The sequence below is a fragment of the Ambystoma mexicanum genome, chromosome 7q, assembly GCF_040938575.1.
Source record: "Ambystoma mexicanum isolate Mex_15411 chromosome 7q, UKY_AmexF1_1, whole genome shotgun sequence".
NCBI classification, from domain to species: Eukaryota; Metazoa; Chordata; class Amphibia; order Caudata; family Ambystomatidae; genus Ambystoma; species Ambystoma mexicanum.
Genome location: NC_090941.1, coordinates 549,053,516 through 549,069,732, shown reverse-complemented (window position 1 = coordinate 549,069,732; position 16,217 = coordinate 549,053,516). Strand labels below are relative to the sequence as shown.

Here is a 16,217-nt window from a genome sequence, read left to right as displayed (position 1 = left end):
AAACACTATAATTTGGGCAGTAGGTTTGGTATTTGAGGTAAGTAATGAGGTAATATCCTCTTCAAAGGTTAAGACGGGTCCAGGAGGTCTATAGATCAAATGCATAGTTATGGTCTGAGATGGTCTAAGTGGCAATTTGATTGATAACAACTCTCCAGATGTGAGGTGGAGGAGGGCCCTTAGTCCCAGGTTAGCTTTCTCAATGAAGCCAATGTCTCCTCCTCGGGCAATTTCTCAGTCTCGTTTTAGTAGATTATAGTTTTCAGGGATGGCTAATAAAAGTGACGGTCCTGCAGACAAGTGCAACCAAGTTTCTGTTATGGCTAAGAAATCAAGTTGGTTTGACGTGATAATATCTGCGATGTCTTTTGGGTGGGCTACCAGAGATCTAGCATTTATAAGGGCACCTTTAATGTGAACTGAGCCAGTGTGGAGGGGGGTAAGGGGAGGGCTAGTAATAGCTTGGGGAGCCATTTTGTTGGTAGGACTATAATTGTGTAATTTTTGGGTCTGTCTCTTTTTAGGTAGGGTTGGTGTATTAGGTTGACTAACTTTGACATTGGTTGGTGGTTGAATCATTTTTAACAATCTTGTTCCTAGTCTGAGCTTTCTGGGGTGTGTCAGGCATGGTTGACTCGGGGTGGGCCGAGACGCATAAAGTTGGATCCACTGTAGTGAGGATAAGGAACATGTGGAGCCAATGTCAAGTTCAGGGCCTGTTAGAGGCCTGGAGGGCCTATAGGTGATGTGCGGCTGTTGGTGGCTAGGTTTAGGGGTAGTAGGAATGAGGTAGGTCTTATATATTCTGATTGTGGTGGTAGCGTGGGTATGAGAGTGGCTAGCATAAGGGGAGGCAGGCATTTGGTAGGTTTTATACCTGAGGTCTGGGCTAACAGTGCAGGCTTGGTAGGTGAGAACATGTAATTGTCTAGCTGGTGCTATTCTTTGAATGATAGCCTGTAAAATAGTGGAACATGTTGAAGAAGTGGAAATAGTTCCACCAATTAATAATGCACATTCTAGAACTACATAACGAATTTGAAAATAAAGATACATTTGCAAAGTGTTAATAAAAATAGGAGAAATATAAGTATATAAAAGTGAAAAAATCTTGCACAATTCAAATATTTTGTGTGAAATCAGAATGCCCGCCTTTCCCATAATGTCATGAGAGATATGCCATTCTCTTGTTTATACAGTGGTTGTGGGTCAGGTCATTCGCTTTTGTTTACTTTATTCAGTAAAACAATCAATGTCACCTTCCTTTTCTAGAATGCAATTTTCACTGCAAATGAAAATGATGAACAGTTGTAGAACAGTATTCGGGAAAAGATGCACTAGGTTTATGACTATGCAGAAAATGAATAAACAAATACTAAATAATTTTTTTTAAAAGTGTGAAATGACAGCCAATACCAACGGTTTGCCTGGTTATCAAAAGGCCAGCTATCGGAATCCATACCCATTTAACCATGTGGAATATAAAATAATACCTTTCTTCTTAGGTTGTAAAATGCACATCTTGCCATTTCTATAGTAGCTCTACTCCAGTCGTATTTTCATATTTAAGTCAATCTCAGAATAGACACTAACCTGTTGCTGATATTTAGATTGTTGGAGACTTAATTGTTGTTGCTTCCTCGCTTCATACTCTGAAACGTTTCCACCTGAAAGAAAAATAACCATGTTCGTTAGGGAATAACTACAATGAAACAATTGAGACAAATAATTAAAGAGATTAAACAGAAATGTATTTGAATATGAAGTGCCTACTTTCATAGCTGTACAGAACTCTGACTTCAGGAAGTTAATAGGTAACTGTTTTTCACTACAGACACCCAAATAAATGTTTGCAGACTTCGGATGCTGTGGGCTGATGATAGGATGGAATAAGATGCTAGAAGGGTATTGCGTTCTTTTGACAACTCCGTTTTTTTCAAGTGATTTTCTCTAAAGAAATTACTTTGATAAAACAAATTGAAATATATCGGGGTGGGGAGTTAAAATGGGTGGGGAGTGTAGAGTTCTTCGAATTAATTTCTTCGGTGGATATTACTACAAAAAACTGGTATCAGCAAAAGGAAATGGAACCACTAGAAGGGAAGGGATAACTGGAGTCAGAGATAGTGAGGAGGACTTCTCCCCTTGAAATCAGCAAGATGTGAAATGACAGGACCAGAAAGAGAAGGAATGTGAGATGGGTGACAGTGTCTGCCACTTCTTGGGTGACAGTGTCTGCCACTTCTATCAGATGAACATGGTAGAGCTACCCAGGTAGAGAGGGAGAACAAAGGAGGTGTTCTACGGACGTCAATTCCCAATGCAGCAGTTGTGATTCACTTTAATGGCCAAAGTGCAAGCAGTCTGCAGTGGAAAAATGGGCCTCTGGGCAGGTCCTGCAGGTCTGTGTGGTGGTTGGAAGCCCTAACCTTGTCAAATACAAACTGTACTGCCTAAACCATGCAAGCGTTTTGATTTAAAATAGGTGTCCCTTATAAAGAACTGTAAAACCGTACAGCAATATGTTCACAGAATAGGGGCTCTGGCAAGAAAACCTCAAATAATCTGCAAGATGCAATTCTCTGATCAGTAATCATTCAGGAGACAAGTCTGCAAATTCAGAAATGCCATCTATGGAATTGCAATGCCAGGATAAGACATCCTAAAATACTGCGACTGATGGGCGCATCTGATGCAGCTCCTAAGTGTAGGCCAGAGATGAAGAGGATATAAAGACCAAGGTGAAGTTGTCCTTGATAGACCTCACCAACCTATCAAGAGGTACAAAGAAAAAAAAAGACATGACGACCACCATCTCAATGCTCTTGAACTCTTCTTATCCTTAAATAAAACAAGGAGCACTTGAAATCTCAATGAATGCAAAGGTTCTTCTTCAATGAACCTAAATGAGACTTAGTGATCTCCCACTCTTGAGAAATGTGTTGCAACTCATAAGGAACCTTCTCCTGCCATTTTAGGTGAACCAGCTGTTTTAGTAGCCTCAAGAAAGAAGTCCAAACAAAGTTTGCTCTAACTGTAGAGACACTAAGATTTTAGTTAAAGAAACTGGACTTCTGAGACTGACCTCCTTTGCAGAATCACTACCACAGGGCCCTGTGTGCGTGTGGAAAATTAGCATTCACGGCAGAGGGAATGCTCTACTACCTACCCAGTACCTTACAACTTGAGATATTTACTCCTGCTGCAGTTCTTTCCCCGGTAATGCAATGGAAAACCCCTTATGAAAAGAGGGGTATGATAAAGGGCTTGCCCCAGTAGCAGTCTAAAAGGCATCACTTCCCAGTGGGTGAAGTAACACTGGATTCATCTGAAAAGTGCAAGAAAAAGCCTGTCAATGGCATTTGAAAGGAAATGCCCTTGGAGCAGCCAGCACAGGAATTTGGGATGTATCTAGGATTTATCTAGGCAATTGGACTTTACAATAATAGGTCTCATTAGAGTAAGTCCATCACAGACCTCCTTTAGCTCTCATTCCCCTCATTGTTATCTTAGAACCCCCTACTTTTGTTTTGGTTCCCCACCCAATAGGCTTCCTTCCAACCCTACAACCTGATATTTGAAAATAAAACTTTGGAAACATCTCCACATGTTGCATGTATTCTGTGGTATGTGTGATGAATCCATTTAGACCCTTCACTGAAAACTTAACTAAAGTATCCTCCTCGGTGGACAGGGAAAGGCAGATGCTTCCTGATCCTGACCTTGGGGATGGTGTACTGCGGGAGGATCGCCCAGAAGGAGAAAAGGGTCAGGACAGTGAAAGGTACCCATGGGATGAGATACAGTATTTAACCTCTTTTACAGAGGACATCCGAAGAGGACATCCAACAAATACCACAGTATGTAATGGCTTGTTGCCATCATAATTCCATTGTCCCCCAAGTGGACCTCTGAAAGGGAACGAAATCGGCCATGAACCTCGTGGTGGTAAACGCAACAAACATCCTGTTATAACCCAAGACATGCATGCAGTTATAGATTTCCCCTAGTTCCCAAAAACCTAATAAGAGGAAGTTGTATAATAATGGAAGTCTTTAAATTAAGGAACCATATTCCTCTTCTCAAACTAGCCTTATGACTGGCTCTTTTAACATCACTTTGTTACAGGATATAGCAAATGGAAATCCAATTCACAATGTAGAAAGAGTAAAGAAAACAAACTCTTTCATTCATGACTTCAAGTAACAAAAATCCCTCCGTACTTGGACGAGAAAGAGGGACACAGAGAAACAAAGATGTGGAAGTGGCCAGCTAATTAACAAAAATAACCTACCCCGAGGTAGACTGAGGCATAACAGGCCCCCTCAGGTGCACGGAGTAAAGAAGAAGCAGGAGAAGAAACAGAAGCATGCTGAGAAGTAGAAGAAGCATGGGGCGTATATGCTGCGGGAGATGGGACTAGAGGAGCTGGAAGACCCGGAACCATTGCGAGTTCTGAGGGGGTCCGTGCCTCCATCATCCTAAACTGAAGCGCTCGCACATCGGGAAGCATGTGGAAGGACCGCTTACCCAGGAAGACTATGTCATACAGAGCACTCGCAGCAGGAAGCAGGCATAGCGTGAGCAGTCGAGAGGTCTCCGGTGGCAGGGTTGCACCAGAGACTCTCAGGATTCAGAGCGACACCAAATCAAGCTAATAAATCTAACAAATATTGAACTGTTACAGATTTGCAAAAGCAGGTGATAGTAAACCAAACTAACAAACTAAGTCCAGGAATTAAAGTGTGAGTTTGGGTCAATACCAACAATCTGGTGGGGAGGTCGTATTAGAAACCCAAATATACCACCAATACCCAAGCCAAGAAACCTTGAGAAACTGTCAATATCAGTCCCATAAAGGTTGCCAAACACAAGAGGGGAATAGTGATAAGCCCCAAGGTTGTAAAGGTTGCTATTCAGGTTCTGGGATACCCATTATTGTGATTGATGTAGATTCACATTGCTATAGTCAAATATGTAGCATGGAAATACTTGATCCTGAAGACTATTTTCGGAATTGATGCAAAAGGGAAAGAAAGGTGGCAAACAGGTTGCCCTTCTGGAGGTGGTTACCCAGAGGGAGATGAGCATTGTTTGTAGAGAGGTCCTGATAAGGATCAATATAACTGTTCTGTTCCCTGTGAGCTGTTAAACTGTTTAGGATAAAGAAGGCCATTGAAGTATGCCGAAGATATACCATTGAAGTTGCTGCTATTCTATTTTGAAAGTTAGAATTGAAGCACTTATCTGTTTTTGTAGACATGCCGGCGAGTAGACCCGTAGGTCAAGAGGTCATTGTCCCAAAGAAACCTGGTGAAAGGTTACGACAGGAAGTAGAAGGAGCAAGTGATGAAGAGTGGTACTTTTGGAAAATAATATATCTGTTATTGTCTTTGGGGGGGGATTGTGAACAGCTGATGGAGGAAAAGTTACCATTCTTCCTACAGTCATTCTTGAAGCAGACCATTCTGACCAAAACCATTTGTTGTTGCCAAAGATGTGAAGCAGTTCTCATTCCAGAAGGTGTGAGAGCTTTTGACTTTTCCTATCAAGATACCTTGGGAGAGTTCTTATTCCAGGAGGAGTGAGAGCTTTTGGACTTTGACAAGTTACTTAATTGAAACAACAGAACTCTGTGTTAAAGTTGGATTTCCTTTAAACCTCGAAGAAACCCCTTGTTCGGATTTGGGGAAGAGGAGTTCAGCCGGTCCATGACAAGAGACATTGGTAATAGTGAGAACCAGGTTATATGTTGTATATATTTGTAGGATTAAGTTGCCATATTATACCTTTTTGTTTGATTGTTGTATTAGTATGAGGGTTAGAGATCCCTTGGTTCGAGTGTTCCCTTTTAGTTTACTATAGACAGGGAAATCCACATTAGGGTAGGGATAGTGAGGCGTTTCTTCAAACTGTTTTGCTTAATAAAATGGCAGAAGTTAAAAACTCTTTACAAAGTTGTCCGCCTCACATTTCTGACCTGTCACATATGCTACTGCGACAGTGTTCATGTTCACTTAAGCCATCTCGCAAACCTCAGAGAGGCTTGAAGAAATGTTTATGTGGACCACTTTGAAACAGCCCTCTTTTAATAGCAACGATACAATAACTTTGTTTACAGGATCCCTTGCTTCCACATCACCTTGTGTCAGCCCAGTCGTTTGTGTTAATAACCATTAGATTATAACATACTATTTCCAATTTTTATCAAAAAATATCAATTTATTTTCATTGTATAAAACACTCAATAAAATACACATTTCATATTTTTAAACAAGATTCTAAAATATCTTTTAACTCAGACAGAATCGTCCCATACACAATCTATTGTCTAGTACATCAGTTATTAAACAATTTATACATAGAACAAGTTTTCATTAGGGATCTATTGTCGACAACCATCTATACTGCTGGAAGCACACAATAGTCCTTAATCTTTCTGATCGTCCGTAAAACTATCACTCATTCACTCAATCATTCAACACTCACAACACATCCGACACTTAAGCCATCTACATAATTTCTAAAGCCACAGATCGCATCATCCCAAATTGCATCTAAGCAGTCCACCCTATACATCCTCTGCCCCAAGTGACTGGGACCACCAGGGTTCACTACTGTAAAAGCTAAGGCATATAAAACCAAAAACTCTCTGTTTGGTCACCATGTAAACCCTATAGTACACCACCACCATGTCAATGGAACTGCTTTCTACCTGCAAAACATAATCAGCCAGCATGAAGACTGCTTACTTGGTTGTTTCTCCAGTGATCATTTTATGCAATCTACTACACATTAACACTGAACTGATTATAAAAAATAAAATCTATGTATTTAGTTTATGAACAGAGGCTGTCAATAAATTGTACTTAACATTCACTGATGCTGCATGCAATATCCATGGTCTGGCTGTACATGTTTGAGTGGTGTAGTAATATTTTTGACAGTATACTATGTTGTATGCAGGAGTCTATTTCTGGTAAGCGGTATTTGGTGTTCATTCAGGTTTCATTACTTGCTATGGTTATTTTCACATTAATGGCTACAAGATATGTACAAACAGCCTCAAAAAAGGAGATGTGAATTCTCAAACAAGTGTACTCGTAATACATTAATTAATGCAGTGCGCATCGCATGTAACACAGGAGAAGCTTTGCACGGTATAAATGTATTTAACTGTATGAGAACTCAAGCATTGGTGGCAAATGCTATAGCAGCAACTGAATCAATTAACAGTATTCTCAACAGCATTTAACCGTTTCCAGTGCTCCAGATAAGATTTTGAAGAGGGAGTGTTTTACTCCCTATTTTTTAAAGTTGGGAGTAAAATGATTTTTTTGGGAGTAAAAATGTAAATCCAATTCCCAATTGGAGTATTTTATAAACAAGTAAAAATGTTTTTACTAGGAAACTGATCTGTTTTTGTAATAATTATTCATACACATAAAATTAATACAGGTTTACTTCTTCTGATCAGGCAGCAATAATGGCAATTTCTTTCTATTTTACTACGTGCACTGCTGGTCCAAACAAATCCACGGAGGTGTGCGAGTGAAAGCAGGGGCACAAGGTAATGTGTTTGTTTCCCATGTTGTTGTTGGGAGTATTTCTTTTTCCAATGTAAATCTGTATTATTAGGGATTGCTCTAAATGTAGCATTTAGTCAATTTAAGAAATTACTGCATTAACATCCAGCCCAAAGTATTTTTGGGCAACTCGAAGAGTGTATGTCACAACCTCCTGCTTTCTCATGACAAAGCTGTTACATAAGTCCTGGCCCAGGCTGGAATATGCAGTCACAAAGGAGTGTAGAAATCGGAGAAAAAAGTAAGCTACTCGCTAAGGAAATACTGAATGGATTTTGCATTGAGAACCAAGACCTGTTTTTTATTTGTTTTTTTATTTATTGTTTACAGTTTACTAGAAAACTTTACAAAAAACAAAGTATATAACCAGTAAAATTCCACATAAACATAATTGCCAAAATCACATAAGCGCATAATCATTGGAATCCCTCTTAAGTATAATCAATTAAATATCACTTGCATCTTAAAAAAATGAACAAATACACATATTTCACATAAAACTGAAATCTTGACTCAAAACCTCCGACAACATTAATCTTTCTGGTCCCAATTATACATTTTTTAGGAAACTAAATACAGCAATGCCCAATGAAGTTGGAGATCCCTCCCCACACCCGCAGGCAGCGTAACTGCAATATTTCCCCATTCACTTTAAATAAATCACAAACAAACTTAACAAAATATGCAACATGAAGGTACAGTAAAGCAGGACATTCTATTAATAGATGTCTTAACGTTTCTAATGCGGTTTGAACTTCACAGAAACGACAATATGAACAGTCAGAGTCAACAATTGTCTGTCTCAAATGAATTTCCCTCGTTTGAAGAAGGTTCCATTTGAACCGGAGTAGGATTTCCTGGTAATGGTGGTTCAAAAACATTTTCAGAAAAGGGGATGCTAGACCCTGCTTCTTGTGCTCTATAGACAAATTACTTAATGAAGGCTTTTATCAAAATAATCTGTAGTAGCACACCAGTCAGTCTCAAATAACACAGACTTAACCTTGCCCGGATCTCCCATGTCTTGCACTGTGCATTGTCTCGGGAGGATAGCACAGGGGCAATGCGCTCGCCTTGGAAGCAAGACTACACGGAGTGACACAGGTTTTTTCCCCGGGTCTGTGCTTAGAAACCTCTGGGTATGAAGCGCGCTATAAATAACCTATCATATAATATCCTATATCACAGAGCAACGACTCACAGTACCCACTCATTAAGCTCAACCAGTTTTTGATGGTGTCATATGAAGTATTTTGTTGGAAAAATAAACACTTCGATAAAAAGATAAGTCTCCATCCCATCCTAGCTTGAAGGGAAACAAATCCAAGTTCAAACCTGATAACACTGGTTGGAATAACATTTGGCACTGCCAGTACTACACCATATGAAAGCCTCAATGTTTTCTAAAACCTCTGGGGTCCATAAAGCCAATAACTATGCACCATATAGAAGTTGGCACCACTTTCCCTTCATAAATAAGGATAACTGGCTTAAGCGAAAATCGCCCAAACTTTGTCGATTTTAATCATTTGGTTCACCAATAGCAATATCTTTTCCTTCTGTATATTGCACAGAAAGGATTTATTGGGAGTGCCAGTGATCGGAAAATCCAAATAAAATATATTTTCCGACCTAGTTAGGGCCATATTCTCTAAATTGCAAGAGTGTAAACAGAATTTCTTATTCTTTCCAAACGGTCAACACTACAGTGAACACTATCAAATGCGCCCGATAGGTCTATTGAGGCCCTGTATACAGAGGTCTCCTTCTTGTTCCAAGTAGAGTCCTGCAAGAATCTGACCTGGAACCCATTGAGGTTTGTGTTGTGGGCCTTGCGAAACCCTGTCTGCAGCTTGTTAATTGATACGGGCGGTCGTTTTTATGATTATTCTTTGCGCCCCTTTTGTATATCGATATCACATATGACATCCTCCAGGAGAGGGGGAAACAAATGTTTTTAAACAGAATTGTTAAGATACAGGACCAGGTTCCTGGATCGGCTTTAAATAGTTTGTTAGACAACAAATTTGGTCTTGGAGCCCTTGAATTACTACGACGCATAACAAGGCCTAAGACATCGGTCTCATTGAAAGCTAATTCCCACTAGCTTAGGTTGCCTTTGGAGTATTGAACGGGCCCAGTCTCTTCAATGTGGTTCGATGAGTACACTTCTTCAAAATAGCAAATCCAATCATGTGATGAAGAACGCATTGGCTTGAATCATGGATTGGTCAATTTGGCCCGGAATTTACTACCTCCAAAAATGCTGCTACCTTTCTTTTTCTCAACAATTCTATCATCAATTCTGCACAAGTGGATAGATATTGTTTACATGGGTTTTTGCACCATTGTTTAACTTTTTCTAATAAACCAACATTTCTCATGCCATATTATTGACTGCTTATTAATTGATCTTATATGTGCACGATATAACCTCTTTGTCTCTGCAACTGTTTGGTCAAATGCATGGAGATGGGGCTTTGTTTGCATTATGTTAGTCTTCAATTTATTCACAGCGAGGGCCTCTTTAATTGAAACCTCCATCGAATGCTCAAAATTATACAGGTAAATGTATCCAATTTCCAAGCATAATGTTGGTATGCAGGTCCAGCTCCCCTGTTCCCTTCCCACACCCCCCAAGCGATTCAGGTTGTGGGAAATATATTAAGTGGATGAAGGAATGAAGGTGCGCAGCTGTAGGGTGAGGGCGCAAACATACAAAATAGGGGTAACGTGTGGCATAAAGGGGTAGTGGATTATGAATTTTAGTAGGGCTAGATGTAGGGTGTGTGTAGGTGTGTGTTAATACAATATAGTTATGAAGTGTCAAGAATGACCCACATAACGGTCAGCCCGCAGTCCCGTGGGAAGAAATAGTAAAGCATTGCCACATTAAGAGTGAGGCCTAGTTTGCCAATGGCTGTGGTAAAAGCAGCAATGCATCATGGCGCCGAGTCCCAAAGCACTTTCCCATGCCCTTTCCCAGCAAAAGGGTTAGACAAGGAAGCATTCAGGCCTAGGAGATAAACCATTAATTGTATCATGTTGTAGGTCTGCTAAATCAAAATGGAATGCAAATGGCCAGGCAACGGGTAGGGCTATGTTATTCCTGAAGGACAAACCCATGGGAGTCGGGCCAGAGGTTCTGAGCTGCCAAAACAACCCATCCCAGATTTAGGGCACTAGTGCCCACCATGATAATGATTGTCCTATTTGAACTGCCAGATGCCCACAAAGAGAGATCCTAAATCCCTCACAACTTGACTGATTAGTGTGGTCTTGGAGTGGCCCAGGTGAGGTCCTGGGGAGGGATAGCTGCCAAGAGGGTATGGGGGAGAGAACACAGCACAATGTCCTGTGATTTGTACTACAAAGTGCAAGGGGTGATGCCAACAAATCCAGCACTGCGACGAGAGGCATAGGGGGGCGCCTGCGTGTCTTGGATCATGAAAAGCTATTCTTAATTCCAGAAGGCTACTTTGACCTTGAAAGTATCCACTAAGCTCATGTCAACGACCAGGTGCACATCACGTGATTATGCCTACAGGGAGGGTAACATTCTAAAATGCCTACCAATCATGGACTCAGACCAGAACTCAAGGTGGCGGGGAAACAGACCATGTGCTGTGGGGGGTGGGGGCTAGATCGGGCATGGCCAATTGTTCGAAGTACTATCAGGACTGGTTGTATGTACAGGGGGGTAACCGATGAGGGTGGGTAACAAACACTGTATACTGTTTGCGTCACAAGTGACAAAATGGTCTCTTAAAAATGCTGTGTTTGCTTTGAACTAACACAGAGATCTCCATGGCAGTTGAGTTCTACACTACCCTCTGGCACTTTTTCTTTTGTGTACAAAATAAACCTTGTTATCCTTGCAAGAGGTGCACCAAGCCTTTTTGCTCAGAAGATTTTTGACCCTGACGTGATCCCAGACCCTCCACATGGACAGAGGATTCCTGGCCGCACAACCGGAGGCGCTGCACCCACCTGCAGTAACCATTCCCCTTGTGCACAAACTGGAGAGGTTTACAGGAACTATGTTACCAGAATTCCTGCCTGTTCTTTGGAGCAGGGCGCTGCTCCTGTGTTGTGCAGGCTGTTGATGGGGCCCCGTGACAGAGAAATTGACGTGAGCACGTAAATGTAAGTGCACCTTTTGCGGGACTGTTGGCGAATGTGGAGGAAAGTGGTGACTCAGTATCTGACGTGTGGGTGTTGAGTGGAAAGACCATGTGGCATTTTTTCCATTATTTAGTTTTCATTATTGTTTGTAGTAAAGCGGATAACAGAGTAACCAGATCCTTCCCGATTGGGCGAAGAAGACAGTACTGTAGTACTAAGAGGAAAAGTGGAATAAGGGTAGAGGCTCTGTATATTGAGTGGGCCTGGGACCTCCCCATCTGTTATAAAGGTGGTGTGGGAATGACACATAGTATTTTGGTGTTTTATTGATTTTGTTATTGTATTGGCATGGAACAAGGAGGAGTGCAGGATGTGTTGTGCAGAATATTTGGAGTAGAGTGGCGTGGAGTAGAGTGTGTGCGAGAGAGCAGGAGGCCTATTGGTGTGGAGACCAGAGTGAAGGGGGGAATGGGTGGTGTTGTGTGACAAGGGGAACGCGTGGGGGTATCGGAACGGGAAGGGGTGGGGCAGCGGGACGATAAGATACCGCTGGATCGGAACCTGAACAAGTAAGAATTATATAGTTAACGTAGTGGCATGGGCGGCTAAAATGCAGCCGGCAACCCCGCTAGAGTATATGTGTGCAGCTTTGCCATTGTACAAGGAGAAGATAATGAAGTATCACAGTGAATGGGTGGCTGAGACGAGTTGTGGGGGGGAGGAAGGGGGAATGGTCAAACCCTGGCCAGAATAAGGGATGAATAACAAAGAGGTTATAGGTCACATGTACTTGTTTTAGCAGCAAAGTACAAGGGGAAGAAGTTGAAAAATAGAAAGAAAGTGTTGGCATTGTGGAAGATGTAAAGGATTTAGAAGATCTTCCACCTGGCTGTGTGACGACAGGAGCTGTGTCCACCTTTGTCGTGTGCCCCCCGACACAGACCCTGCCCACCGCCCCCTCCATTCAGGTCCATTCAGACCCCTACTCCACCAGCAATGGCACCAGCAGTACAGCAGTCACAGGAACCACAACAGCCCCTCATAGGATGCTACCACACGCATGCAGCTTTGAGCTGCACAAACCCAACCTACATCCCTTTGCCCACCACAGCTCTGCCCTCTCTGTCCTCACAGGCTCAGTATCTGAATCTACTGAACCCCATAGTATCTACAGCCGCGAGCAAGAGCAGGGAGGCCTGGATCATAAACCCCAAAAAGAGTTGGAAGATGCACTGAGGAGGACACAGGAAGAATTAGCACAGTTCAGGGTAGAAAGGAGGGACAGGTAGAAGGCACCTGTTGCAATGGACGAAGAGATGGCGGGGGATATATTGTTTCTGACTCAATAGTACTGCCATCAAAGATGTGCATAACGAAAAGGAGGAGAGGGAACAGGGAAGACAGCAGACAGGAAGTTTAGACTATGGGACAGTGCGGTCAGAGGAAGGGGGAGAAGGAGGACCTGGGGAGGAGGAGTCGGATACAGTGGATGAGGTGGAAGAGAATCCACCTGCCATCTCACCAAGGTGGAGAGCCTGTGGGGGCCCAGGTTGAGGAACCGGTATGGGTGCATGGTGGGAGCCAAAGGTAAACATACAGAGAAAAGGAAGGCACAAAATGTACCATGGCCACACATGGACAAGAACTATTTGATCAAGGCACTGCCGTCACTTACAGCGGGGGTGGGGAAATGGATTTATGCATTTGAAAAACAGACGGCCGGCATCACTCTGGCCGTGGGTGATTTGAAATGTTTATTTGTCGCAATACTAGGATACCAGGCAGATGACATTTGGGTGAAAGCAGGGTACCTCTGAGTGGGGTTGAGGGACGACATTCATGATAGGGCCCACTTTAATGACATCAGGGCTCAGGTGTGGGCAGCGCTGCAGCCCGCCTACCTGGATTTGCCAGACCTACAGTGAATAATGCAGTGCACAATGCTGGATGATGAGGATCCCGGCCAGTATATTTTACAGATGCAAGAGATGTGGGGGGCAGAAACAGGCAAGTCGAGCGATCCAATTCTTTCATTCATGGTCAAAAAAGGGCACCCCAAGGAGGTGCAGAAGTCAATTGATAGGATAGTGGGCATCGAAGCAAAAGGGTGGGCGGAGATACAGTCCATAATTATATATCTTTGCAAACGGCTAAAGGAAAAGGAACAGGCACAGAGAGCACAAAGAGAGGAATCGAAACAAGTACAAAAGAAGTTAGAAAAGATTTCTGTAGAAGGGGCGATAATGGTGGTGCTGCAGGACACTCACACTGGGCAGTCCAGGCCGAGGTGCGGACGGCACCTGCATGGGGAGGGGCCTACAAGTGGAACGGTGGATTTCAACAGCAATATCAGGGATGTCCCCAGGGAGGTTATCCGCGGGGGAGAGGTGGGTTTGCAGGGTCCCGAGGAGGAAGGGGAGGCATCGAAGCAATGGGCCAAAAGAGAGGGTATATGGGGCAGTGTTGGACATGTGGGAGGATGCATATAACTGCCAATGACCCCATATGCACAAGGAGGACAAGCTCCATACCCACAGCAGCCTTATGCCCCCGTCCCGCCACTTGGCCTGTATGGGACACCACCACCACCCACGGCCCTGCCTGCTCCCTGCCACAGTTTCCTCAGTTGAAGGCACCAGTACCCAACGGCCCACCAACATATGCAGTACATCCCGTGCAGCAGCAAGTGCCTAACAGCAATGCAGTGCCTCACAGCAGAGTAACCCACTATCAAGGGGCCATTGCCGTAGGCTAGGGGCAAACCCTTTCACCTTCCCAGGAGCAAACAAATACCCAGATTACGACAGCCCACTGTGAAACTTAGCATGCCCAGGCCTGTCAATCACTGCCAACCCAGAAGAGGTACCCTGGGTGGGTGTGGAGATAGGAGACAACCATGGTGGACACAGGTGCAACAAAATCTTATATCAGCGAAGGTCATTTCCCTTTGTCAGGTGAGGTTATGGAATGCACTCCCCCTTGACCTGAGAACGGACCAACCCTACTCTAGATTTAGACAGAAAACCCTGACCTGGATAAGAACCAATGACCTCTAATTGCTTCGAACCTGTACTTTGACCACACCTGTAACTGATTGTCAGCTAAACCCTACCTTTCTCAATGTGTATGCTACCAATTGAATTACCTAACTCTATTCATGCCATACCCAGATGCGCTAGTCACTATGTAACCTCAACGTGACAGTAATTTTGTTGGATATTTCCTGTACCTATGTACCTTAACTGCTCTGTAACTAAGCTTAAGTATACTTGTCATTTCTTTTGCGCCCAGCTACCTCCGGGTTCGGTGCGCCCCATCAAATAAATAAACAAACAAATAAACAAGCAGGGCTTCTCTGGGGCAGTAAAATCAGTTCCATTCACAGAATAATTGTCCATCAAGGTTGGGGGCAGGGTGGTAGCAGCCCTGTTGTTTTTAACAACATCCCCTGTCAATCTGTTAGGCTGAGACAAGCTCAGCAAGCTGAACAGGACCATCTCGTTCAACGAGAGGGAAGCAGGATGGTCAACCCCAGGAATCTGCCACATAAGGGCCCTGGTGGTTACACACACACTGGGGAGTAAGACAGCAGCTAGAGGGATACCCGATATGTTTATCTATGGGGTGACAGTCTTGTTGAGTCCATTGCCCCAAGTGGCTAATAAGTGTTGGCAGATACCATCCGACTTCCTATTCAGACCGGCGCAGCCCCAAGAGTATGATTTGGAAGGGGGGCTAGTGGCAAAGGAGAAGGTGGTGCTGATAGGGACAGATTCAGATGGAGGAGAGTGGTGCACGGTGTTGTGCATAGAGCCAGCCCAGCCTTTAAAAGAAGTGACAGACAAGTGATTTGTTTGGAGATGAGAACGATGAGGGGGAGATTATCCTGGCAGTCTGTGTTCCATGCAAGATAATTATACAATATAGCAGGTCCCATGTTTGGGGCAGAAAGCATCCCATTCTTTGCCCAGGGAGCGTTAGCACAGGAACCCGATACGTTGCCAACAAACCCCCATGATGTAGGACTCCTACAGAGCATCACACCAATACAGATTACCCTTTACCCAGGAGCAGTACTGGCCTGAGTAAAGCAGTACCCCCTGTCCAAAGTAGCAGAAGAGGGAATAAACGACACCATCGCATCACTACTACACCAAGGCATTATTGTACACTCCAACTCTCCCTCCAACGTGGCTACATACCATATAAAAAAGTCAAAGGGATCTAGTTAGAGGATGATTCAGGATTTGCAAAACTCTAAGCGATATAGTACAAGTTGAGTTTCCTGTTGTGCCAAACTCTGCGACAATACTATGCAATATACCCACCGCATTGACCCACTTTACTGTCATTGATTTGAAAAACGCATTTTTCTCTGTTCCATTGCATCCTGACTCCCAATACCTCACAGCATTTACACATGGCGGGGGGCAATTCCAACACAAGGCTTCCCTAAGGGTACTGTGTATCCTGAAGTATCTTTAACAGAGTGCGTCATGCATACCT

General features: G+C 43.2%; 1 protein-coding gene across 1 annotated transcript in view; it reads right to left on the bottom strand.

The window, feature by feature from the left end:
• The window catches only part of EPSTI1 (epithelial stromal interaction 1), a 636,716-nt gene that overhangs the window by 469,092 nt on the left and 151,407 nt on the right, over positions 1 to 16,217 (bottom strand). The window contains exon 4 of the mRNA XM_069639242.1: positions 1,594 to 1,667. Within this exon, the coding sequence (XP_069495343.1) occupies positions 1,594 to 1,667 (74 nt within the window). The remainder of the gene's footprint in view (positions 1 to 1,593; positions 1,668 to 16,217) is intronic.